This window comes from Camelina sativa, chromosome 14 (assembly GCF_030686135.1).
Source record: "Camelina sativa cultivar CO46 ecotype springtype chromosome 14, ASM3068613v1".
NCBI classification, from domain to species: domain Eukaryota; kingdom Viridiplantae; phylum Streptophyta; class Magnoliopsida; order Brassicales; family Brassicaceae; genus Camelina; species Camelina sativa.
This window is the reverse complement of record NC_141893.1, coordinates 30,968,851-30,993,669: the sequence shown is the minus strand read 5'-3', so window position 1 is coordinate 30,993,669 and position 24,819 is coordinate 30,968,851. Positions and strand designations below refer to the sequence as shown.

Below are 24,819 nucleotides of genomic sequence, written 5' to 3'. Positions count from 1 at the left end.
GGGTATGAAAAAGGATATTCAGAAAAATGTGGCAGCATGTGTGGTTTGTCAACTCATAAGTACTCTACCCTGTCTCCAGCTGGTCTTTTGCAACCTTTACCCATTCCTACTGCTATTTGGGAAGATGTTTCTTTGGATTTCATTGAGGGTTTACCAATGTCTGGTGGTGTGAATGTTATTTTGGTGGTGGTTGATCAACTTAGCAAGGGAGCTCATTTTATTCGTCTCAAACATCCTTCCAAAGATTTGGATATGGCTAATAAGTTCATTTCGGAGATTGTAAGGCTTCATGGGTTTCCTAAGTCCATCGTTTCGGATCGTGACAGGGTGTTTTTGAGTGAAGTTTGGAAGGACCTTCTCCGGTTATATGGCCCTAAGCTGAAGCATAGCACCGCTTACCATCCCCAAACAGACGGTCAGACGGAGGTTCTGAACCGCTGTTTAGAGACCTATTTCGCATCCAGCCATCCTCGTACTTGGCACCATTTTTTGGCTTGGGCGAAATACTCTTATACCACTGCTTATCATTCTGCTCTCAAGACGTCCCCATTCAACGTGATGTATGCCAGAGAACCTCCACATTTGTTCAAGTTTGAACCGGGTTCTACGAGTAATTTGGATCTTGAAGTGCAGTTGAGAGAAAGAGATTTGATGTTATCTCGGATTCAGGTGAACCTTCAGCGTGCTCAGGAACTCATGCAACGTTCTGCTGATAAGCATCGTCGTGTTCTTGAATTTGCGGTGGGGGATTTGGGTTTATCTTAAGTTGCAACCCTATCGTCACGGTGGTGCGTCGGAATTGTCATAAGTTGGTAGCCAAATTCTTTGGTCTATTCTTGGTTGGAGAGGATTGGGTCTATGGCTTACCGTTTACAACTTCCGGCGTCTTCTAAAATTCATGATGTTTTTCATGTTTCTCAGCTTAATGCAGTGGTTGGCCATAACCATTTGATTGAAGACTCTACTCCTCCGGTGAGTTTGGAGGGTAGTTATGGTTTCCGGAGACCATTGTGGAGGTGCGTTTTTCAGATACTGGGTTCGTGAATTCCTTGTGAAGTGGCAGGACAAGGATACATCTTTCAATTCATGGATGGCTTCGAAGGATTTTGTGGTTTTGTATCCGACGTTCAGCGGTTGAGGCTTGAGGACAAGCTTGTTCTCGGGGAGGGGTGAAAGTATTGATAAGGTTCATCAGACATTTTATCGGGAAAGGAAGAAGCTGGGAGTGGCGCGTGACGAGAAGGATGGAGAGGCGCATGGCGAGAGTAGAGGCGAAGCGCGTGACACACGTGTGTGGGATCTGGGCAAAGACTCCGCGTGATATGGAGGGTTTACCGTTAGCTTTCTGAATTCAAATAAATAGAGAGACGTTGTGAGAGGAGTTCTCTTGATGCTTCATTTGTGGATTGTTGAAACAAGCGATGTGCTTGAGAGTGATGTGCTCTTTGTAATTTCGGTGAGGCTAGGTTTGTAAACACTTTTCCGATATCAATGGATTACTTCCTCGGTAGTCAAGATTTATTCAGTTGTGTGTTGTGTTGTTCTTATTGTGAGAGTTGTTAAATCTTATCAGAGACCCGGAATGAGTCAAGTGGTGAAGGCTCTTAAAGAGAGTTTGGCTGTAGAAGTTGAGAGGGAAATGCATTTTCCGATTATATCAACAGATTCAGTTGAAGAGCTTGCACTTGGTTTTGGTTCCAATCCACCTCCTCGTTTGAGATGATTATTTATTTTATTTATTGATTTCATTTTTGTAATGTTTGTGGTCTCTGGAAATAAATCTGTTATATATATGTTTTACTTTTCGAAGTTGGAATAACCAAAAAAAACAATCGTTATTCATACATGTTTGATCCAGATGTGAGGATTTCTTACAGTTTATATAGTTTGGTTCTGATTATTGAGCAGTCAAGCGTGGGGCACAAATTTTCCAAGAACTTTACTTGTGACCTAAGTAACTTCCAGTTTTGTGTCCTCCTCTGTTTCTCTTCGGTGCCAAAAATTTTGGATGTGTTTGAAATCATCAGATTCATCATTCTCAGTAAAAGAAATAAATAAGCTTGACACAACCTTTTTTTATTTTATTGATTGACAACTGCGAGTAGTTACACGAAACCATGATTGACATTTTCAATAAGTAGATGATGAGATGAGATGCAACTATGGCATCAAAGTTCATCTTTCATGTAACTCTTATTTGGCGATGAAGAAGACTCAAGAAGATATCTTGTGGCCAAGGAAGCAAGAAGGGAAGCACCATAAGGGAGTATTTCTTCATTAACTTCAAAATACGGAGAGTGAGGATTAGGCATTGGTGGATGATTTTTGTTCTGCATTCCAACAAAGCTAAAATGTCCCGGGATTGCTTCTTGGTAGAAAGCGAAATCCTCTGATACCATCACGGGTTGTGTCTCAACAAAATTCTCAGCCCCTAACATATCCACTGCAATGCTCTTGTAAAAAGGGTGCAAATCTTTGTCGTTCACAGTCGGCGGGAAAGGAGGAAACACATCTTCAAGAAAGTCAACTGTTGCATTGCACTTGCTCACGCTTGCTTGCGTTGTGATAACCTGAGAAAACATTCGACTCGCGTTTAAAAGTTCGATCTCGAGAGAGGAAAGGAAGACAAAATTCTCAGACTAATGAAGATCACTGACCTGCTCAATTCTTTGCTTAATTTGCGCAAAACTTGTTGGTGAAAGGGCTCGGAATGTGCCACCGATAGTAACAAAGTCTGGAATGACATTAAAGGCATCACTGCCTTCAAATTTAGCAACTGTAACCACCTGTAGGCACTCAAAATTAACCCACATGCTATATAATATGAATGCGTATAGAGACACATGCCTTGAAGAGCCAAAGATAATAAAAAAATTATACCTGCGAGTCTAAAGGATCTGCCTCTCGCGAAACGAGTTGTTGTAAGCTTTGAATAACATTTGAAGCTGCCAAAACCGGATCTATGGCAAATTGAGGAAGAGCTGCATGACCTCCTTTCCCGCTTATTTTAGCTTCGAAACGTCCACTACCAGCCATCAATAGACCCTCTCTTGAGCTCAGTTGACCTAACCCTAATAGATTTGAAACATGTAATCCAAAGATTGCTCCCACATTATCTAATACTCCAGCCTCCACGATTTTTTTTGCACCTGCTCCTCCTTCCTCCGCTGGTTGGAAAACAAGAACCACTGTACCCTGACGAACAAAATGTCCAAACAAGTGTTAAGAAACCAAACAAATCCATATATATTTTCGAAAGATCCAAACTAAAAAGATAAATACAGTACAACACTAAACCTGTAGCTCGTCTTCGTGTTCTTTGAGCAATTTTGCAGCACCGAGGAGCATTGTAGTATGAGCGTCATGTCCACAAGCGTGCATCTTCCCTGGAACCTTACTCATGTGTTCCCATTCTACCATTTCCTACACAATCCAACCAATATAGCTTGTCATACAATACCACTAAGAAAATTACAAAAGAACCAAATCTCACAGAGAAGTGAACTCAACAGATCTTTTACATGATATTACAGAGACATGTAACCATAAATCATCATGAAGAAAGGACAGAACAATGCAAAGTATCTAACACTAATAAAAAGCCACAAGAGAGTTCCATGAGAAGATGAGAGACTAAGTCAAATCACCCTCTAACCAATTTCTTAAAACTTTGAAAATCAAATACATACCTGCATAGGAAGTGCATCCATATCAGCCCTTAAAGCAACAAAAGGGGCTTGACCAGTTCCGACATATCCAATAACACCAGTTACAGCAACTGGATACTTATAATTAGACACACCCATCTTTTTCAGTTCTGCTCTAACAAGCTTAGATGTCTCTACTTCCTCGTAACCTAGTTCTGGGTTCTCATGGATTCTCCTTCTGATTCCTACCATCCAATCGAAAAACTCATCTCTTTTAGCCAGACTAAGCAGGTTTTTTGGGATTTGAGATAACTCATTGGAGGAACATGAAATCAGAAACAAATTGAGTAAGTGAAGTATCAAAACAAAAGAAACCAGTTTGAAGCCACTCATTGTGAACAAAGAGATTTCTGCGCTATGGTGAAGTAAAGCTGAAAACATGAAGGAGAAAATTGTATTTATAACCAAGAAGAACTCATAAATATAAACTTCATAAATATCTTGATATTTTCTTTTCTTTTCTTTTTTTGTAATTTTCTTCGGTCCCAAGACACCATAATAAAACATTCTTTAGTGCAATTTAACACATCATCAAAATGGACCATCTAGATGTATTTTTCAAACTTATCCAAAAAAATCAGAACTTTTTGTTTTTTATAAGTTCGGATGATTCATTCAAAATTTGTAAATGTCTAAAATACACTTATTTACAATCCATCCCAAATAATGCTAATTTTCTATAGTTTTTTTTTATATTCTAGAAAACACATATTTGCAGTTGCACAAACACAAAGAAAGTCTTTAAAATAGTAAAATCACGGATAATCATTTTCTCATCAAAATCGAAAATTCATGTTAAGGTGTTATTGATTGATTCATGGTCGGGTGTTTCTCTTATAGAACTTGTATTTGTTTGATCTTTTGTTGTTTCCCGGTAGAGTGAATAGAAGTAAGAAAATTATGCTTAAACTAAGTTTTAGTAGGGATCAATTCTAAAGCAGGCATTGAATAGATTATGTTGAATTTGCGCGTTTTGAATAAATAAGTATGTTTTTGAAATCGTTGTTTTCCCCAATTATCACGGTTATAAGCGAATCGTGAATATTTTAAAAGATATGTTGCTGGCAAAGAATTTTCTTGTTTAATACACATGTGGGAATCATTGCTATCATGAAGGTGAAGATGTAATTTCATCCTCACATTGGCATTATTATGTACTTCAATTCAAAAATTTATAATACAAACATAAGAAAATACAAAATTTCGGATTTGCAAAATCTTTTTGTTTTTGTTTGGAGAATCATTTCATTTTCAGTTTAAGTTATTGTGACACGTGAAGGAAGAAACTAGACATTGAACGGTTTGGAATTGCTGGACGGTGCGGTCCCCTTGATACGAATATAGCTTTTTGATGGATTACTTCCTTTTCCGATTATTTTTTCCGTAGTAGAAAAAAAAATAATACATATTTCCCATAATTCCCTAAAAACAATTCCAAATTTGGCCAAAACAATTTCAAATACGTCATATGTCAAGTTAAGTCTATTCTAATGATTATTTCATACAATTCACTTGCTTTTTCTCCTTTTTTTTTTTTATTTTTTTTTTTTCATAGAATTTGCGGGATAAGTGTTTGAATTGCTTAAGAACTTATAATGGTAAGAAACTAACCCGATTGCTGAACCGAATCTTGTTTCCTTTCGTTTCGAAAGTCGAAACTATCTCCACCTAATACGCAGGTTCAAAAGATGGTTGCGGAATTGCCAAACTTGGTTCAAGAAAAGTAAGCATAATGGGGATATACAATGACGTCATGATGATACCAGGAACAACCAAAGATTCATTTATCTTCCATAAGCAAAGAACATGTTAACCAGAATTGGAATGGGGTATTGACTAACAGAGACAACAACAACCAAAATCATTCATCAACATCTCACATTAAGAAAAAAATCTATGAATCATACGTGTTTTTGATGCAGCTTTTTAAGGTAAACTTTTCTCCTCAATTTATCCCATTTTCAATCAAGAAACAAAGATAGTCAAACACATAAAGCCACATGATTTAAGCGATACTGGTTAGCCAAACAGTACCAACTGATCCTCTTGTAACAGTCACTTGTTCTTGAGACCATTAGGAAATGCAATGAAAATGCCTAAAGAACAATGTTTAGAAGAAAATGCCTTACTCTTTTTTTTTTTTTTTTTTTTTTTCAAAATGTCGAGTAATTTCTAGACATCTAAGCATGGAACAAGAGAAATCCGATTCCCCTAGGGACTGAAAAGAACTCAAACCTATATCTTTATTCAATAATCTGTCACGTCAAAAATATGTTTAACCATCACAATACCTGTTCGATTAATTTATAATCAGATTCTGTCCATGATCATACTCTAAACACAAACACTTATCAAAACAAAAACCACGAGCGACGAGTGGAAGATCTGTTAGAACCCAACTCAAGAATCTTGGGTGCAAGTTGCAGTAAGGGCTCCAATGCGCTTGGAGCAAACTTTCTAGCAAAGAGATAACAGATTTGAGACTGCTGATCATTGTAGAGGCAGGATTTGGCTCCCGGAAGCTTCTTGAGAAAACTTTCCGTTATATCAGCCTTGCCAAAAGTAGCTGGATGAGCACCACCACGTGACCAATCTGTCCATGTCATTGTCCGGTTAGCCAACAAAAGCCGATGTTTCATAGACAGCATTGTGGGAAAGTAATGTTCATCAACATAACATGGAGGTCTACAAAACTCTTTGAATTTGGGATAGTAAGTAGTGTCCTGAACAATCTCAACAGCGAGTTTCCGGTTAATTTCAAACCACTGAGACCCTTTTCGCCACTGGCTTAGTTTGACCTCTGGTTCCATTTCAGTCCGGTATCTACCTCTTCCATCAGGTCCTTCCTCATCAGCAGCACCCATGAAACTATATCTTGATTCAGAGACATACCTATAGATAAAGCCGAAACTGTGCAGAGGAATGCATGATTCAGACAGCAGAATGAACCATTCATTAGAGATATCGAGCAAAGCATTAGCCAAAAGCCTCCTTTCAGCGTCCCCCATACTCATCTCTCCCCATGCCACAGCCTATATAACCCCAAAAGATATTGTGAGGAACACAAGAAACAAATAAATAAAAAAAGGTTGCAGGGTTATTCTCTGAAACATAAACATAAATTACAGTTACCTGACTAGGGATATATCTTCTGTAAAACACAGAAGACCTCGAAAAATCCGATTTGTAATAAGGCAAAGCATGAACATAGATTGAGTAAAGACCCTCATATCCTTGAAAGAACCTCTCCCAGAGTGGAGCAAATGGTAAAGGACCTTTGCTGAGAAACATGAAAGCCAATTTAGGAACCCTTTTAAACGGATACCCATTTCTCTGTGGCTCCATGGAAGCACGCCAAAGCAATTCACTGTCATTCATCGTGTGCCAAACATTGGAAGGAGGCCTAATAAAGCTATCTAAAGTAACAGTCCCACGACCGTACATAGAGATCAAAGTGGTTGGAGCCACAGGATCCAAATGTTGAATCTTCAAGAACTTGATCATGTGTATACTAACTACTGAGATCCCAAAAGTCAACACAAGAAACAAAAACAAAACCTGAAGCAGACGCATCGACAAAAGAACTCTACATTGGTTTGTGACTCTCGATTTAGGGGTTGATGCACCATTGTCTTTAACCCCTTCCTCCATCTCCGTTACCATCACTTTCATCTAAAAGCTCCTCACACAAGAATCCAGAGCTTCTCTATTTTGGTAACAAAAATCCAATCGGACAAGGTTTACGATAAAGGGTCTTTTCCTAACAGAAACCCATAAGTAAAGATTGAGACTTTCAAAGAAGCAGAGATTTGGAAGAAAGAGAGACGAACGAATTTGATTTTTAGAAAATCGAAACTTGAATCTAAATACGTATTGGACGAAGAAGATGAAGTAACAAAACAAAGAAAGATCCAATCTTTCTGATTTTTATATGCTTCGAAGATGTTTGTCTGATGCATCCATTGTGGTGCTTTTCTGAAAACTCTCAAATCTGATTTGTCATTCTCAAAGGAAACCATAAGCATAATAAACCTAGGAGTGACATGTTTCTTTCAATTGACAGTTTCAGCTTTTAGTTTGGCGTTATTAAGAAAATATATACATAACTCTTCTCATTTCAATAGCCCCAGTTACTTTGTTCAAGTAAAGTTGTTGCATTTCTTCGATTTTGCAATCAGTTTTATCATCATCTTAAAGAAGAGGAGACTTACAAGGGAGCTTGACACTGCAAATACAATTTTTATTAACCTTTACATGGCAGGCTCTGTTAAAAAAAAAGCCATGTTTTGACAATTTTTCAAGTAGAAGAATAGGAAGATAGACAATGTTGGCATATCAAAGTTCATCTCTTTTGTAACTCTGAGTCAGAGTTGAAGCTTTCAATTCAAGAAGATATCTTGTGGCCATGGAAGCATGAAGGGAAGCACCGTAAGGTAGTAATTCTTCGTTCACTTCAAAAAACGGCGAGTGAGGGCTCGCCATTGGTGAATGAGCTTTGTTTTGCATTCCTACGAAGCTAAAATGTCCCGGTATTGTCTCTTGGTAAAAAGAGAAATCCTCTGATCCCATCAATGGTTGCATCTCAACATAATTCTCAGTTCCTAACATGTCCCCTGAGACATTCTTGAAAAACTTGTGTAATTCTTTGTCATTTACAGTCGGTGGGAAAAAAGGTTTCTCCTCTTCAATGAAATCCACCGTCGCATTACACATATGCACGCTCGCTTGCCTTGTGATTACCTGAAACCATTGGACTCGCAAAGAGTTAAAACACTAGGGTCTCAAAGGCTACACATCAAAAAAAGGCAAAGTTACTGACCTGCTCAATTCTTTTTTTGAGTTGCATAAAGCTTTTAGTTGAAAAGGCTCGGAATGTACCACCGATAGTAACAGAGTCTGGAATCACATTAAAAGCACCACCACCTTCAAATTTAGCAACTGTAACCACCTGTACACACTCACACATAGATCAAATCACTCCACATGCTATATAGAGACATTTGAAGTGAGCTAAAAGATTCTATATATATATACCACCTGTGAGTCTAAAGGATCTGCCTCTCGTGACACGAGGTGTTGTAAGCTAACAATAACATTTGAAGCTGCCAATATGGGATCTATGGAGTGCTGCGGAAGAGCTGCGTGACCTCCTTTCCCGCTTATCTTAGCTTTGAAAAACCCACTACCAGCCAACAATGGACCCTCTCTCGAGCTCACTTGACCTAATACCAATTGATTTGTGACATGCAATCCAAAGATTGCACTCACATTCTCCAGTACTCCAGCCTCCACAATTTTCTTTGCACCTCCTCCTCCTTCCTCAGCCGGTTGAAAAACTAGAACCACTGTGCCCTGATGAAGAAAAGTCCAACAAAGTTTAAGAATCCTAATTATGCTATATAATTCCCAACACATTCGAATTAAAAAAAAGAGAGGTTATTAGATTAAAAAACAGTACACCACTAAACCTGTAGCTCGTCTTCGTGTTGTTTGAGCAATTTTGCAGCACCGAGGAGCATTGTAGTGTGAGCGTCATGTCCACAAGCGTGCATCTTCCCTGGAACCTTACTCTTATGTTCCCATTCTACCATTTCCTACACAATCCAACATAATATTTCCTACACTAGTCATACCACTAACAAACTGTAAATCATATAAGAAAATAAGTAAAACTCAACAAATCTTCAACCATACTACAGACAAACAGAGACATAAATCAAAATTCTTCATGAACAAGACACAAAACAAATGTTCCTCTTTTCAAGTATCCAACACTATTAAAACACAGAGTCCCTCCTTGCCACAAGCCAAATCAATTTAAAAAATCAAAAACATACCTGCATAGGAAGAGCATCCATATCAGCTCTTAAAGCAACAAAAGGGGCTTGACCAGTGCCAACGTATCCAATAACACCAGTTACAGCAACTGGGTGCTTAAAAGCCACACCCATCTTCTCCAATTCTGCTCTAACAAGCTTAGATGTCTCTACTTCCTCGTAACCTAGTTCTGGGTTCTCATGGATTCTCCTTCTGATTCCAACCATCCAATCGAAAAAATCATTCCTTTTAGCTAAAGTAAGAAACTTTGAAGGGATTTGAGATAACCCATTCGAAGAAGATGAAATCAGACACGAATTAAGCAAGTAAAGAAGGATCAAAACATAAGAAACCCTTTTGCAGAAACTCATGGCTTTTTATATCGATCGAATCGATTGATTCAGATTATCAATCGAATCGTGTAGAGAAGGGAAAACAAAAAACAAAACAAAAAGAGATCGAAGGGAGAAGAGAGGTGTGCGTGATGATGAAGCAGGGGAACAGGAAGCAAAAACAAAGTGGTGGTATTTAAATCCCCAAGCAAAAGCCAAAGCCAAACACAACTTTTTTTTTTTTTTTTACTGCGTCTCTTTCATTTTCTTTTTTCTTTTGTGTGGAAAATATCAAAATCATCTTTGAAAAAAACCAAAAACATTCGTTTACCTAATTGATTATGATCAATTTGATAACTTTGTGTTTTTTTTTTTTTTTTGAAATAAGTGATGAGATGTTCCTTGGAATTATAACTTCAACTTTCCTACATGTGTCTCTTGTTTGTGTAAATATAACGTCAAAGAAAATTATTATCCCACTATCTTAAACAAGTAGCCAATAGCCATACTCCAATGATAATTCATAAACTCTTAAAGTTATCATTGTAGGGGTTCTATTGTAGAAACCCCTCAAAATTGTTATGTACAATTTTATCTCTAATCTTCAAGAAATGTAGATTGATTTTAATAATTCAAAAATAATTAGAAATATTATATCTACATGTATTTAAAAAAAAAAAAAAACAGTTTTATGATCACATACATTGTAATTTAAATTTCTAAAAAATATTTGACTCTTCATCACGAAAGTTTTGATTTAATATACTATATAATATACAAAATTTTACATATTAGTTTGACTGTAATAACAAAATATACGTTATATTGTGTATTTTTTACGAAATTAATTTGTATTTTTAAAAAAGATAGAAAATAAAATTATAAAACAAATAGCAAATTAAAAAATTATTTTGGATTAAACCATTATTATAATAACATAAAAGAAACTAAGTTTGAGTCTTTGATAAAGTAGCATTTCACTATCAGTAATTCAGTACTGAGAGGATTATTTCGTTTTCGTATTCGTTTTGATTTTAGGTTCTTTCCATGACACGTGAAAAGGAAGAAAAAAAAAATAAAAATTGAATGGTTCTAATTGAATTGTTGGACGGTCCATTTTGCTGTTGTTATGAAACAGCTAATAAGCACATGGACAACGTGTTTAATGAATTTTATTTACTTTTTTCTTCTTTTTCTTTTTCTTCTTCTTTGTGATATCTAAACTTTTTACGATATATTGTTCAATATATATGATGGCATGATACGTAACGATACCAGTATATGATGGTATCTAATCATCGATTCGTCCTTCCCACTCTTAGAATAATGCTCAAAAGTCAAAAATGTTATAATCCTCTAATAAGAAGCTTGAACCCTGATTGAACCTGCAGCAAGAGAAAGCTTCAATGAGAAGAACAAGAAGAAGCAGGCGACACAATCGAGGAAGAAGAAAAAGTGTCGTAAGAAAGATTGGCTCACGTGAAGACGAAGAAGAAGAAGAAGCGGAGTCAACGTAGACAAAAGAAACAGCTAATAAGCACATGGACAACGTGTTTAATGAATTTTATTTAAATTTTTCTTTTTTATTTCTTAGACAAAATATATTCAGCCACACAAACTATATCCTAAAACATGATCACAAATACTAACTTTAAAAATGATATACTCAAGGGACTACATAAAATATATGTATTACATAATCATATATACCAACTATACGATGATATGTGCCCATCATCACAACCATCTTATTTCGGTACTAAATTTGGACTAGTGCTACAACATGGGTTGAAATATATTTCATTATTTTTAAAATATTATTTATGTAATTATTTATAATATTATTTAGATGCAACTCATGCAAACAATTTTTATGATAAATATCACTCATGGAATGTAAATCTATTGTTGACAAAAAAAAGAAAAAAAAATGTAAATCTATTATGTAAGTCTTATATTGTTAATTTTAACTCGTGCTAGAGTATATAAAACTATTAACTCGTGCTAGAGTGTGTCTGAAACTGACTCTTTTTGTGGTGTGGTGAATGATGTATGGAATGATGACTTATGAATGAATGGATGTCAGGGTGTTTCAATTCCCCTTATGCAATTGTAGTATAAGAGGTGTCAATCCAATCTGAGTGTTTGTGAACAATCAAGATGTGCATATGAGTCTAAGTCAAGCCAGATGTAAAGGTTGTTTGTCACTAACAATCCTATAATGAGATATGAAATGTAGAAAGTAAAAACAACTAGAACAAGATACTAAATGCAAACAGAACAGACAAATTAAAGCTATAATGAAACTAGAACAGAAATAGACACTATGCTAATGAACTAATGCAAGACAAGTAATGAACAGAAAGCTAAATGAATGCAATAGAAATGAAACATGAATGAAACAGGACAATCACAAATCATAAACACAAGTTCTGGGGATGAACTCGAGCAGCACTCGACCGAGTGTAGGTCGAGTACAGGGTCGAGCTAGACTAAACGTGAAAACAGAGCAACACAATAAAAACAGAGCAATGCAAAAACGAATCAAACAACAAGCAAGCAATGATATTTAGACTAAGATATTAATAAACAAAGAAGGCCTTGAGGAGGGATTCATGGGCTGAACTAATCATTGTGGTTATCTAACTTGGTCAACAAATCTCAAGCAAACTTTGAGCTGATCTCTAGACATACTATTCTAAGACATGTTTAGTCCACTCTCATGGCAAGAAACAATCAAACCTATGCATTTCTAGACTTGTTCTCACAAAGTAAAGAATCTACACAAGCAGGCATTAAGCAATACATCTCAAACCAAACAAGACTTCTAATCTCTTAGCAAGCCTAATGGTAAGCTCTAGATCTAGCCTTATCTATGCTCCTTAAACATTGGTGTGATGCTAAGATGCTTGAAATCAAACCCTACCTTCTCAGATATATGATCAACATTAAGAACATCTAGCCTAGAAGAGATCTACAACAATCAAGCTTGACCAAATCAAATAAACCACAAGATCAACCCAGCCTAACCCATCCTCAAGGTCCTAAGCAAACTACTCACAAGAACACATGGTGAAATAAGTCAAAAACCCAGAAAATATTGAAACTTGCATCATTAGAAAAATGAAACAGAGATCTACAATAGTGATGAAGAAATAAAACTCAAAATCTTAATATCTTGAAAATTATGAAACCAACAAAATACAAGAATCTAGTCTTTTTTTCTTAAACAAGTACAAAATCTAAAAATAAAAGAAAGTGCAAAAGGAATAAATCTAAAAAAGGTAAAAACTAGGTTTTAGACTCTCTAAAAAGCTGGACTCTTTGGTGGCTGCAGGTACAAGGGCCTTATATAGGAGATGAGGTGGAAGCCCTAAAAATACAAAAAGTCAAAGCAGTCAACGGCTCGGTCACCTCGACCAGTGCTCGGTCGAGTGGCTGGTCGAGCTGGCTTCTCTCGTGCATTCTCCACTCGGTCGAGTCCTTCTCAGCACACGGTCGAGTGTCTGGTCGAGTGTGCGGTCGAGTTGGACTCTGGACCTTGATTCTTCAGCCTTAACTCTCTTGTTTTCCTCCTCAGGATTGCTTCACTTCTCCTCAGCATTGCTTCCATGCTCCTTAAGCTCCAAAATCACCTGTTTATGCATGAAAAGATGCAAATGCAATGCAACTATACTCTAATGCATGATTAGTCTAAATGGCCTAATGGCCTAAATGCATGATTAGTCTAAATGCAAATGCAATGCAACTATACTCTAAAGCTACACAATAATGGCCTAAATGGATAGCAAAAGATGCAAAAGTTGTGAATAAACTAAGGGAAAACAAGGTAAAATATATGAACATCAACACCCCCAAACTTAGTCTTTGCTTGCCCTCAAGCAAATAATCAAGACAAAAGAAGGTAGGTGAGGTTTGAAAGTAGGATCTCAGCTCCTAAAGCTTGCAAATAGACTATCTAGAATCAATGTCCAAGTTACTAGTACTATGATGCAAGTTGAATGAGCTATACTTATAGACTTTAGACAAACATATCACAACCTTTATTGATTTGAGCCTTAGACATCCACATGCATTCAAATCAACCATTTCCTTTAACATTCATTAATCAAGAACATGAATCAATTCTATGCAATGCTTAAACTCATTTGGCTTGGACATAAAGGCTTTGAGACAATGATGGTCTCTTTTTAGAGTAGGGCTTATCAATACCAAGGTCCTCTCATGAAAATGGATTGAGCTTTAGAAGAATGCTAAAGGTAAGAACACCTAGACACATACAAGAATAAAACCTTGTCTACCCAAAGGTTCCCAAAGTGTTTTATCCTAGCAATCTAAACCCAAATGATCCTAGTTCTACCCTTTAACTTCTTCTTTTCTTTTTCACCCTTTTCTCTTTTGGTTTTCAAGTCTTAGGAGATGTTTCTTATTTGATCTTTCTAGTGGGATGGGGGATTCTTACTTATTTGCTATGGTTCTCTTTTCTTCTTATTCTTAAGACATATAAGCATTTTGCTAGACTTCTCCTTTTCTTTCTTTTCTTTTCTTTAATTAGAACCATTCTCAACTTTTTTTTTTTTTTTTTTTACTTCCCATCCTTTCACTAGACTTTTACTTAAACACATTCTCCTCTTAAAGACTCTACCCTCTTTTCTTTCTCTTTTTTCCTTTTTTTCTTTTCATAACAGCCAAGTCCCAAACCCAACAAGTGAACCACCTAGTCCTATCTAGTTTGAAAAATGCAAACTAGAACTACACAAGGCTTTACTCTTGTCAGTTCAAACCTAACACTTTCTACCAAGCTCAATCAAAAATAGGCCTCACACACACAAGAATAAACATGGCTTGAAAGAAGGTTTGGTTTAGGGGTAGGAGAACTGATTCTTAATGAGAAAATCAACTACTTGGATCAACAAGAGTGGTAAAAAGGAAGAAGATGATCCAAATATGGATATGGTATCCATGAGTTTAAAGCAATGCACACATTGATAATTGAAAGTCAATATTAGGTTCTTATAAATAGGAAATGGTTTCAAATCTCAACATGCTTCAATTTAGACCAAATGCAATGTAGGAATTCAAGGTTTGGTTCAATCTTATGCTTCTAACCACTCAACTAGCATCAAAGTACTATTAACTTGGGCATTGATCCTAGTCTAGTGAATAAACAAGCTAACAAGGGAATACTCATCATAGATCCCTAATGCAAATATTATACAATCCTACATGAAACATGCTAAACAAGATGCTATTATGCAATGCAAACTACATGAACACTCTTTTTTTTAATAAAGATTTTTTCAAAATTTTCAAATTTTTAGGGTTTTTCTGTGCCTTAAATGATATGCAAATACTAACATCATGATGCTAAAAATTTGAAATAAGAATCACAAAACACAATGTCAAATGCTATCTCAAACCCTCCCCCAAACTTAAATCACACAGTCTTCTGTGTGAAAGAAATTTGATTGAGGATTCAAGATTAAAAACGAATCACAAAACGCAACATCAAATGCAATGATATTTACAAGTGAAGGTGATAGTGGTACCTTAGGGATTGTGGAAGTAGTTGTCGACATCCATCTGCATGCTGTCATAGGAGTAGTTGGGGTCTTGTTGATGACTTGGAGGTGGAGATTGGGGCAGCTCGACGATGGGAATCGACCGGGACTCGGTCGAGTACGTGCTCGAGTGGGGGGGTCGAGCTGGACCACAAATGTCAAAATTCTGACCTTGTTGCTGGTAGAACTGCTGGTAGAGTGCTGGATCCATGAAGTACTGGGGTGGGATGGGAGGGTAACCTGGATATCCTGGATAAGCAGCTGGAGGTGGGAAGCCATATGGTGATCTGGGCTGGAACTCGGCCGGGTGAATCTGGGGTGCTCGGTCGAGTGGGTGCTCGAGTGACCCGGTCGAGTACCTTGAAAATTGTTTTTCTCGGGTACTTGAGCTCCTCTTCCTCTGATTTGGCTCATACATTGAAGTCCTAGCTGGTTCCACAAGGTTCACAACTCTAGAAAGTGCTCTAGTTGAGCTACTCCTCCTCAAAGGGCTTGATGGTGTAGGTGAAGAATTCCCACTCTTCAACTCAGCTATCTCCTTCTTTAAGCCCTTGATAGACTTAGCCATGTTGGTCACCTTCTTCTTCAGCTTATCAAACCTCTTCCCATGCCATTTGTTCCATTTTTGCAAAAGAGTTAATCTCTTGGTAGCCTCCCTCACTCCTCTACTATCTCTTGGGTTGAGCTCATAATCCTCAAAGTAAAATTGCTCCTCCCCATCAACCATTTGTGCATTCCCAGCTTCCTCAACTCTAGGTTGAACTATCCCATCAAACAAATGCTCCTCAGCTGGCCAAAAGTCAATGTTGGCTCCTTCTTGAATGGTGGTGAGCTCTTGGTTAGGCAAAATCAGTTGCTTTTTCCCAAGTGTTGGAAGCTTAAAGTTAAAAATGTGATTCCCTTGATGCATCTCCTTGGCTAGGATGAGAGTAGAGGTGAGGTAGCTAGAGTCAATCCATCTTGGTGAAACCCTTTCTCCTCTAAGTGGAACCTTAGCAGCTTGTAGGATTGGAGTAATGATGCCTCCAATGGTTAGTGCTCCTCTTGATCCTTTATTCTCCAACTTGCCTACCCAACTTCTCAAGTAAATTATGTGGTCAATGAGCACCATTGCTAGGTCAGTCTCCACAGTGCTCCCAAGAATGATGGTACCATTTCTTGCTTGAAAGATGATTCCATTGAGAGCCAAATCAATCATCTTTAGCTTCCCCTCATTAATGTTCCCAGTTTCCTTCCTAGCAAAGAAGGTGTTGGCAAGAGCTTTGTGGAAGTACCTTAGGACTGGGCTCCTTATCCTTGAACTCTTGGAATTGGAGGATGAATAGAATTTGTTGTCCCCAATGGTTTCCCACACAGCATAGAGCTCTTCTCTTGGAATCATCAAACTCCTATTGCTCCCAACCTCAAATCCAAACACATTGGCTATCTTCTTCATTGAAAGTTCATACCTCTTCCCCTTGATTGTGAAAGCAATATGACCAGCTCCAAACTCAGCATCCTTCCTTGCATATGTATGCAGCTTGACTGTGGCTAGAAACTCACAACTCTCTTCTTTGTAGCCCTCCATGCACAGCCCCATAAACTTGGTTAGGTTGTTTTTCTTAAAGAGGTACTCCACATCTTCACCAATGGCTAGCTTCTCCATGGTTTCCTTGTGTGGATATCCAGTCCCTAAGAACTCCATTCTCATGAAAGCATCATAGAGTTGCCTCTTTGACAACCCACAAGACTCAGCTTCTCCATCATCCTCTATCTCTTCTTTTTCACTTTCTTCCTCACTCTCATTCTCACTCTCCTCTTGTTCAACCTCAACTGCTGGCCTCTTCCCTTTGGCCTTGTGTCTCCTCATGAACTCATTGAGAGTTGACTCCCTTTACTCCTCACTTTCAGTCCTCTCAGGATCTTCCTCAACTCTTTCTCTCCTTGGACACGGCATCTGGCTCGACCGGCTGCTCGAACCGCCACTCGGTCGAGTGCATGATCGAGTGGGGCGTCGAGTGGCTCTTCCAGCTTCTCCTCTTGATTCAAGGCTAGCATCATGACGTTCCATGGAGTTTGCAGCGGTTTGTTGAGACTTCCTAGTGATCCTTGAAGACATTTTTTTTCCAAAAATAACTGAAGGGAATAGACTCAAAGCTCAAAGTTAATAGGTTAGTGACCCAAAAACTTGAAAGAACTAAGCTTGAGCAAAAGATAAGGTATGAGAGAGACTTTAAAACTTGAATTTAATTGTTTTGAGCAAATGAGAGAATGTGAGAGGTATAATCTCGTGCAAAGTCTATATAAAGAAGCTAAGGGGACAAAGAGACAAGGGTGGAGCGTCCATACCATTCAAATTTGAAATGGGAATCTTTGACCTGCTTTTTGCTGCCACTCGACCCCACACTCGACTGTACACGGTCGAGCACCTTGACCAAATTTTGAAATTTCAAAATTTTTCTTCTTGTTCTTCCCTCCACTTGATTGTTCTAGCGATTTGAAGATCAAATGGGCCTTAATTCCTTTCTAGCTCGGTCGAGTACCTCTCGTGGGCAGGTCGAGTGGGCCTGCGAGTCTCCTTCTCCAAGTCTAAATCTCTCCTTACCCAACTACATTTTCACCTAAAGGCCTGTCCAAAACAAACATAAAAGAAAACACATCAAAACTACAAGGAAAATAAACTTTATTTACAAAGGATACCTTAGGGACTTCCTCCCTAGTGAGCTTGTTTAAAGTCACTAAGCTTGACTTTGGTGTCCTTTTTAGACTTGGTTTAGATACCAAGGAGGTGATGAAATCCTCCCTGGAACCTCTTGATCACTGTGAAGTTGATCCTTGATCACCTCACCCTTAACACACAAACCATATTTCTTCTTGATCTTGAGCATTGGTCTTGCTTTCCTTAAAGACCTCTTGTTCAGCTTAACTTGGAGATCCTCAACCATACTAGTCAACTCTTGAACTGACCTCTTAAGCTTTTCCACAGAATCATCTTGAAAGGAGAGCTTAGCCTTTGGAGTTGCTTCACCACTTAAGCCTTCTTGACCTCCTTTGTCCTTGATAGTAAAAGGTTGATCATTGATGGAGGGCAGATTGGTTGGGTTATAGATGTCAAATTTCATGGTTATATCTTCAGCAATGTTCAAGGTCACAAGACCCTCTTTGACATCAATAACTGCTCCAACAGTGGCTAAGAATGGCCTTCCAAGAATGATTGGATCCTCAGGTTCCTTGTCCATCTCCAACACCACAAAATCAGTGTGAACCCTTGCTTTCCCTATCTTGACTGGGACATTCTCCAACCTTCCAACTATCTCCTTGTTTGACCCATCAACTAGGCATATATGGAGGTTGGTGGATTTGAAATCAGTTCTCCCTAGCTTTTGTGCTATGGAGTATGTCATCACACTTGTTGAAGCTCCTAAATCACAAAGGCATTGGTTGTAGTGGAGGTAACTGATTGTGCAAGGCAGATAGAATGGTCCTGGATCCTCAAGCTTGATTGGAATGATAACTCCTCCAAGGTCCTCAAGATCCTTCTCATCTTGAGCTTCAGCTTTCTTCTTTGACAAATCAAGCAAAAAATCTTTGTAGAGAGGATATGGATCATACTGTTCCAAGGCAGGTCCTCTCTCTTCTTCTTGGTAAGCAATGGTGATCTCTTGTATGGCCAACACTTCCTCAACCACAGCTTCTTCCTTTAAAACCCTCTTTTCTTCTTGTTGCTTAGCCATCATCTCCTTTCTCTCAATGATTTCCCTAAGCTCCTTAATCTTTTGTGCTTTGAAACGTCCTGGGAATGGAAGAGGTGGCTTGTAAGCAGGAGGAATGTACTTAGCAGGCTTGGCAGCTTCTGAGTCTGCAACTCGATCGACCACTCGAGCATGCACTCGGTCGAGTGGCTGTTCGAATACCTGGTCGAGTGCAATAGCGGACTCCAGTTGCTTTGCACAAACGTCACTTGGGGCTTCAGTAACTAATGAATTCCCCCAAACTTGGACTTCACTGTCCTCAGTGACTTCCTCATCAGAGATATGAATGGCTTTTGCAGTGAACTCCCTTGGATTTTGAACAGCTTTTCCAGGGAGTTGGTTGGGTTTAGGAGCTGAAGTAGAGGCAATGTTACTCTCCATATACTTCACTCTGGAGTTGAGACCTTCAAACTTCATGTTCAGATTATTGTACTGTGATGTGAGCCTTTGATTCAATTCATCAAACTGTTTGGCTTCCTCAATCTTGCCTTGTGTTTGCCCAATCAACAACTGTTGCATCATTGCCCTTAAGTCTTGTTCCTGGCCTTGGTTAGTCTGAAACCCTGGTGGGGGACACAATTGGGGCTGGAACACTTGATGTTGTTGCTTGGGGATGTAGTTGTGTTGCTATTGAGGTTGTTGAGGTGGATAGACTTGGTCTTGAGGGTTGGCTACATTGGTGCTCCTATAAGAGAGATTGTTGTTTTTGAAACCTCCTTGGTTGTAGCCTTTGAATCCTCCCTGGTTTTGCATGTAGCACAACTCAGCAAATTCAGGCTCCCCCTCTTGAACTGGAGCTTCTTCTTCACCAATGACGTGAATGGACTTGGACTGGCTTAGGAGTATCTTGTCAAGCTTCTCATTGACCATCTTCAAATCCTTCTTATACTTGTCCTCTTGATCAGTTGAGGAGCCCCTTATGGTCCTATCATAATCCTCATTATAATTGCCATCAAATTGAGCAAGATTCTCAACTAATTCCCATCCTTCGTCCACATTCTTGTTGAGGAAGTTTCCATTAGAGGCTGTATCAAGAAGCATTCTTATCTTGGGAAGCACTCCTCTATACAAGGTGCTAAGGAGTGACTCATTGCTGAAGCCATGGTGAGGACACTGAGTCTGGAATCCTTTAAACCTCTCCCAAGCTTCACAAAAGCTCTCATTATTCCTTTGAGCAAACCCAGAAATTTCATTCCTCAACCTAGCAGTCCTTGCATTGGAGAAGAACTTGGCCAGAAAAGCTTTCTTGCATGCATCCCATGTGGTGATAGCTCCAGTAGGAAGAGTCTTCTCCCAAAGGTGAGCTTTGTCTCCAAGAGAAAATGAGAAGAGCCTTAATTTGAATCCATCTTCACTCACTCCATTGATTTTTGTGAGTCCACATATTCTGTCAAACTCATCAAGGTGATCTAGTGGATCCTCCATTGGCAACCTATGAAATTTGTTGGCTTGTATCATTAAGATCAATCCACTCTTGATCTCAAAGTTATTGTTTGCTACTGAAGGGGGCACAATTCCAGCCCTTTGGTTGTGGGTATTGGGTGCATCTCCTGCACCAATGTGTCTAGGTCTATGATCATGGATAGCTGGTTGCTCCATGATGTCTTGATCCTCTTGTTGTTAAACTACTCTTCTTTGCTTATGTCTCAATCCCTTTTGTAGCCTGTGGATGTTGTCAATAGGCTGTTGAAGACTGTCTTTGCCTTTTGACCTTGTGTGCATCAACAAACTCGAACAGGTACACGGTCGAGCGCAGGCTCGAGTGGGTGGTCGAGTCGACTGGGAAGTAATGGCTATTTGGATCCGGCTTCTGGCTCGATCAAGTGCTCGATCACAGCTCGGTCGAGTGGTGGTCGAGTGGGTACCTCAAACTCAAAACAACCAAGCAAATGAAGATTCGAGTTCAGTAACTTCACAAGTGTTTAAACGAACTTAATCTTAGACTAATAATGGTCCTAAATGTCACAAAACAAACTCAAATGGGCAACGGCGCCAAATTGAAACTGACTCTTTTTGTGGTGTGGTGAATGATGTATGGAATGATGACTTATGAATGAATGGATGTCAGGGTGTTTCAATTCCCCTTATGCAATTGTAGTATAAGAGGTGTCAATCCAATCTGAGTGTTTGTGAACAATCAAGATGTGCATATGAGTCTAAGTCAAGCCAGATGTAAAGGTTGTTTGTCACTAACAATCCTATAATGAGATATGAAATGCAGAAAGTAAAAACAACTAGAACAAGATACTAAATGCAAACAGAACAGACAAATTAAAGCTATAATGAAACTAGAACAGAAATAGACACTATGCTAATGAACTAATGCAAGACACGTAATGAACAGAAAGCTAAATGAATGCAATAGAAATGAAACAGGAATGAAACAGGACAATCACAAATCATAAACACAAGTTCTGGGGATGAACTCGAGCAGCACTCAACCGAGTGTAGGTCGAGTACAGGGTCGAGCTAGACTAAACGTGAAAACAGAGCAACACAATAAAAACAGAGCAATGCAAAAACGAATCAAACAACAAGCAAGCAATGATATTTAGACTAAGATATTAATAAACAAAGAAGGCCTTGAGGAGGGATTCATGGGCTGAACTAATCATTGTGGTTATCTAACTTGGTCAACAAATCTCAAGTAAACTTTGAGCTGATCTCTAGACATACTATTCTAAGACATGTTTAATCCACTCTCATGGCAAGAAACAATCAAACCTATGCATTTCTAGACTTGTTCTCACAAAGTAAAGAATCTACACAAGCAGGCATTAAGCAATACATCTCAAACCAAACAAGACTTCTAATCTCTTAGCAAGCCTAATGGTAAGCTCTAGATCTAGCCTTATCTATGCTCCTTAAACATTGGTGTGATGCTAAGATGCTTGAAATCAAACCCTACCTTCTCAGATATAGGATCAGCATTAAGAACATGTAGCCTAGAAGAGATCTACAACAATCAAGCTTGACCAAATCAAATAAACCACAAGATCAACCCAGCCTAACTCATCCTCAAGGTCCTAAGCAAACTACTCACAAGAACACATGGTGAAATAAGTCAAAAACCCAGAAAATATGGAAACTTGCATCATTAGAAAGATGAAACAGAGATCTACAATATTGATGAAGAAATAAAACTCGAAATCTTAATATCTTGAAAGTTATGAAACCAACAAAATACAAGAATCTAGTCTTTTTTTCTTAAACAAGTACAAAATCTAAAAATAAAAGAAAGTGCAAAAGGAATAAATCTAAAAAAGATAAAAACTAGGTTTTAGACTCTCTAAAAAGCTGGACTCTTTGGTGGCTGCAGGTACAAGGGCCTTATATAGGAGATGAGGTGGAAGCCCTAAAAATACAAAAAGTCAAAGCAGTCAACGGCTCGGTCAACTCGACCAGTGCTCAGTCGAGTGGCTGGTCGAGCTGGCTTCTCTCGTGCATTCTCCACTCGGTCGAGTCCTTCTCAGCACACGGTCGAGTGTCTGGTCGAGTGTGCGGTCGAGTTGGACTCTGGACCTTGATTCTTCAGCCTTAACTCTCTTGTTTTCCTCCTCAGGATTGCTTCACTTCTCCTCAGCATTGCTTCCATGCTCCTTAAGCTCCAAAATCATTTGTTTTTGCATGAAAAGATGCAAATGCAATGCAACTATACTCTAATGCATGATTAGTCCTAAAGCTACACAATAATGGCCTAAATGGATAGCAAAAGATGCAAAAGTTGTGAATAAACTAAGGGAAAACAAGGTAAAATATATGAACATCAGTGTCCAACAGCTTCCCTGCTAAAGTGTATAAAAATTTAACCTTGCTAGAGTATGTAAGTCTTAAAATTATAATATAAATAAAAAATTTTCAATCCATGCTCTAGCACGGTCCTAATTTTTATTGAACGTTGTAGTTTATCAATAAAATCTGTGAAAAATAAATTTGTAATATTGTGTTTAAAGATCTTTGGAAACAACTTGATATAAGACTAAAATCTTCCGAAAATACAGGTTCGAATATCCATGATTTTATTTGTTACCATTAATATATCAGTTATCAATTTGGAATATCCCCAATTAAGGTTGCACCCAATATTTAGGTATAACCGATTAATATATGAATTAATCTATAACCAATCTATAACCTATTTGTAACCATTTGTAACAATTTATTAAAAATATAAAATCTACAAAAACTATGTTTTGTACTTCTGTTTTATTAAAAAAGGGATAGTTTTTGTACTTCCGTTTTATTAAAAAAGAATACCATAAACAACAAAAACACATATTATTTATTTTAATATATACAAGATAAAAGATCCAAAAAAAAATTGATTTTGCAAAACAATATATTTGACTGTAGAAAAATTAATATATATATATATATATATTCATAATAATTTTTAATAACTTTTATTTAACTATTAGTTTAGTTTCAAAATTAAAATTACTAATTATAATAATGAATACATAAAATATGTAAACAAGATATTTAGTTATATAATATAGAATATGTCTTAATTTTTTTAAAAACTATAAATTATTTGATATAGCAATTTATGTTTTTTGGTTTTTAATAGTATAGATAAACAAAATTAAATTATTTTTTTTGTCAATATTGGTAACACCAGAATCAGTCAACTGATATACCAGAATTGTATGTTTATGGTGTTCACTACATGGCATCATATAATTCATGCATGTAGTTATGCAGTATATCTATTTTGTGTAGTTGAAAGTTCAATATTATATTTTGCATGTACGACCATAAATTCTCGCATATTTTGTGTATCTAGCAATTATTTTTTCTTTCTATATTTTTGTTCTTTTTTGTGATATCTAAACTTTTTACATTGCAGGATATATTATTCAATATATATGATGGCATGATACGTAACGATATATATCAATATATGATGATATCTAATCTGATGATGACACGATCGATACTGAAGCTGTATGTATCAAATCAAACAGACAAATGTATATATAGTTAACAGAAAGGAAAGAAGTACGATATGCGCGTTGTTTATCTAATGCTAACTAGTTATCTTATGTTCTTCTGTTTCATGTGCTTATGACTGAACAGAAGATTCAAGAGAGCTGTCACAAATACAAGTGATTTCCCCACCTTTTGTTGTCATAAAATCATGCTACCAGCTCAGCAACCGTTTGACCAGCTATAAGAAGGATTACATAAACTGGAGATTTGAAACGACCGACTTTTTTTTTTAAATAATAAATAATAAATAATAATATAATATAATAAATAAACTACAGCTAATGGTTTCATACCCACTAGTCACCTAACCACAAACATATTTAACAGCAGAAATAACCAACCAATATTCAATAATAATCCAATAATAAACCATTATCCAAAGTATATCCAATAACCAATAACCAAACAATAAAAATCACAGAACCAGCAACCTAGCAATGTTTCTAATGACTCAACTCTAGAAACCTAGCAATGCCAGACAACATCCAATCGAGTCCCTAGAAATATCCTCTTCTTCATTGCTTTGATTCCACGATCACACTATACCTTTACCTGCACCACAAACACATATTGCAATGCATGAGTATTTCATAAACATTCAGTAAGGCAATCCTCCCATCTACTGGGCTATACACACAAGCAATAGAGTCATCTCTAACCATCAACCAACAATCAATAA

The 24,819-nt window shown here is 37.5% G+C and overlaps 3 protein-coding genes and 1 non-coding gene across 4 annotated transcripts; 1 reads left to right on the top strand and 3 right to left on the bottom strand.

The window, feature by feature from the left end:
• Positions 1-2,060: 2,060 nt before the first annotated feature.
• On the bottom strand, positions 2,061-5,500 carry LOC104742695 (IAA-amino acid hydrolase ILR1-like 5). Its single transcript, XM_010463718.2, has 5 exons — positions 3,690-5,500; positions 3,298-3,423; positions 2,881-3,195; positions 2,658-2,786; positions 2,061-2,570 (listed from the first exon to the last, which is right to left on the bottom strand). Exons 1-5 carry the CDS (start codon positions 4,212-4,214, stop codon positions 2,169-2,171), a joined length of 1,497 nt encoding a protein of 498 aa, XP_010462020.2. The 5' UTR covers positions 4,215-5,500; the 3' UTR covers positions 2,061-2,168.
• Positions 5,501-5,933: 433 nt separating this feature from the next.
• On the bottom strand, positions 5,934-7,858 carry LOC104744066 (glycosyltransferase BC10-like). The gene is made up of 2 exons (XM_010465091.2): positions 6,840-7,858; positions 5,934-6,739 (listed from the first exon to the last, which is right to left on the bottom strand). The coding sequence occupies exons 1-2, from the start codon at positions 7,377-7,379 to the stop codon at positions 6,059-6,061; spliced, it is 1,221 nt and encodes a 406-aa protein (XP_010463393.2). The 5' UTR covers positions 7,380-7,858; the 3' UTR covers positions 5,934-6,058.
• A 68-nt stretch (positions 7,859-7,926) lies between these two features.
• Positions 7,927-10,316, bottom strand: LOC104742693 (IAA-amino acid hydrolase ILR1-like 4). Its single transcript, XM_019236387.2, has 5 exons — positions 9,545-10,316; positions 9,176-9,301; positions 8,745-9,059; positions 8,527-8,655; positions 7,927-8,447 (listed from the first exon to the last, which is right to left on the bottom strand). Exons 1-5 carry the CDS (start codon positions 9,893-9,895, stop codon positions 8,043-8,045), a joined length of 1,326 nt encoding a protein of 441 aa, XP_019091932.2. The 5' UTR covers positions 9,896-10,316; the 3' UTR covers positions 7,927-8,042.
• A 9,928-nt stretch (positions 10,317-20,244) lies between these two features.
• Positions 20,245-20,351, top strand: LOC147928842 (small nucleolar RNA R71). The gene has a single exon (XR_015581051.1). It is a non-coding gene; the product is annotated as a small nucleolar RNA R71 (small nucleolar RNA).
• The last annotated feature ends 4,468 nt before the right edge of the window (positions 20,352-24,819 follow it).

Coding starts and splice junctions, on each gene's coding strand:
- LOC104742695 (XM_010463718.2), bottom strand. CDS start 4,214: ATGTTTTATTATGGTGTCTTGGGACCGAAGAAAATTACAAAAAAAGAA. Junction 3,196..3,297: donor AACACGAAGACGAGCTACAG/GTTTAGTGTTGT, acceptor TTTGTTCGTCAG/GGTACAGTGGTTCTTGTTTT. Junction 2,787..2,880: donor CAGATCCTTTAGACTCGCAG/GTATAATTTTTT, acceptor GAGTGCCTACAG/GTGGTTACAGTTGCTAAATT.
- LOC104744066 (XM_010465091.2), bottom strand. CDS start 7,379: ATGAAAGTGATGGTAACGGAGATGGAGGAAGGGGTTAAAGACAATGGT. Junction 6,740..6,839: donor GAAGATATATCCCTAGTCAG/GTAACTGTAATT, acceptor GGGGTTATATAG/GCTGTGGCATGGGGAGAGAT.
- LOC104742693 (XM_019236387.2), bottom strand. CDS start 9,895: ATGAGTTTCTGCAAAAGGGTTTCTTATGTTTTGATCCTTCTTTACTTG. Junction 9,302..9,544: donor TGGATGCTCTTCCTATGCAG/GTATGTTTTTGA, acceptor TGGATTGTGTAG/GAAATGGTAGAATGGGAACA. Junction 8,656..8,744: donor CAGATCCTTTAGACTCACAG/GTGGTATATATA, acceptor GAGTGTGTACAG/GTGGTTACAGTTGCTAAATT.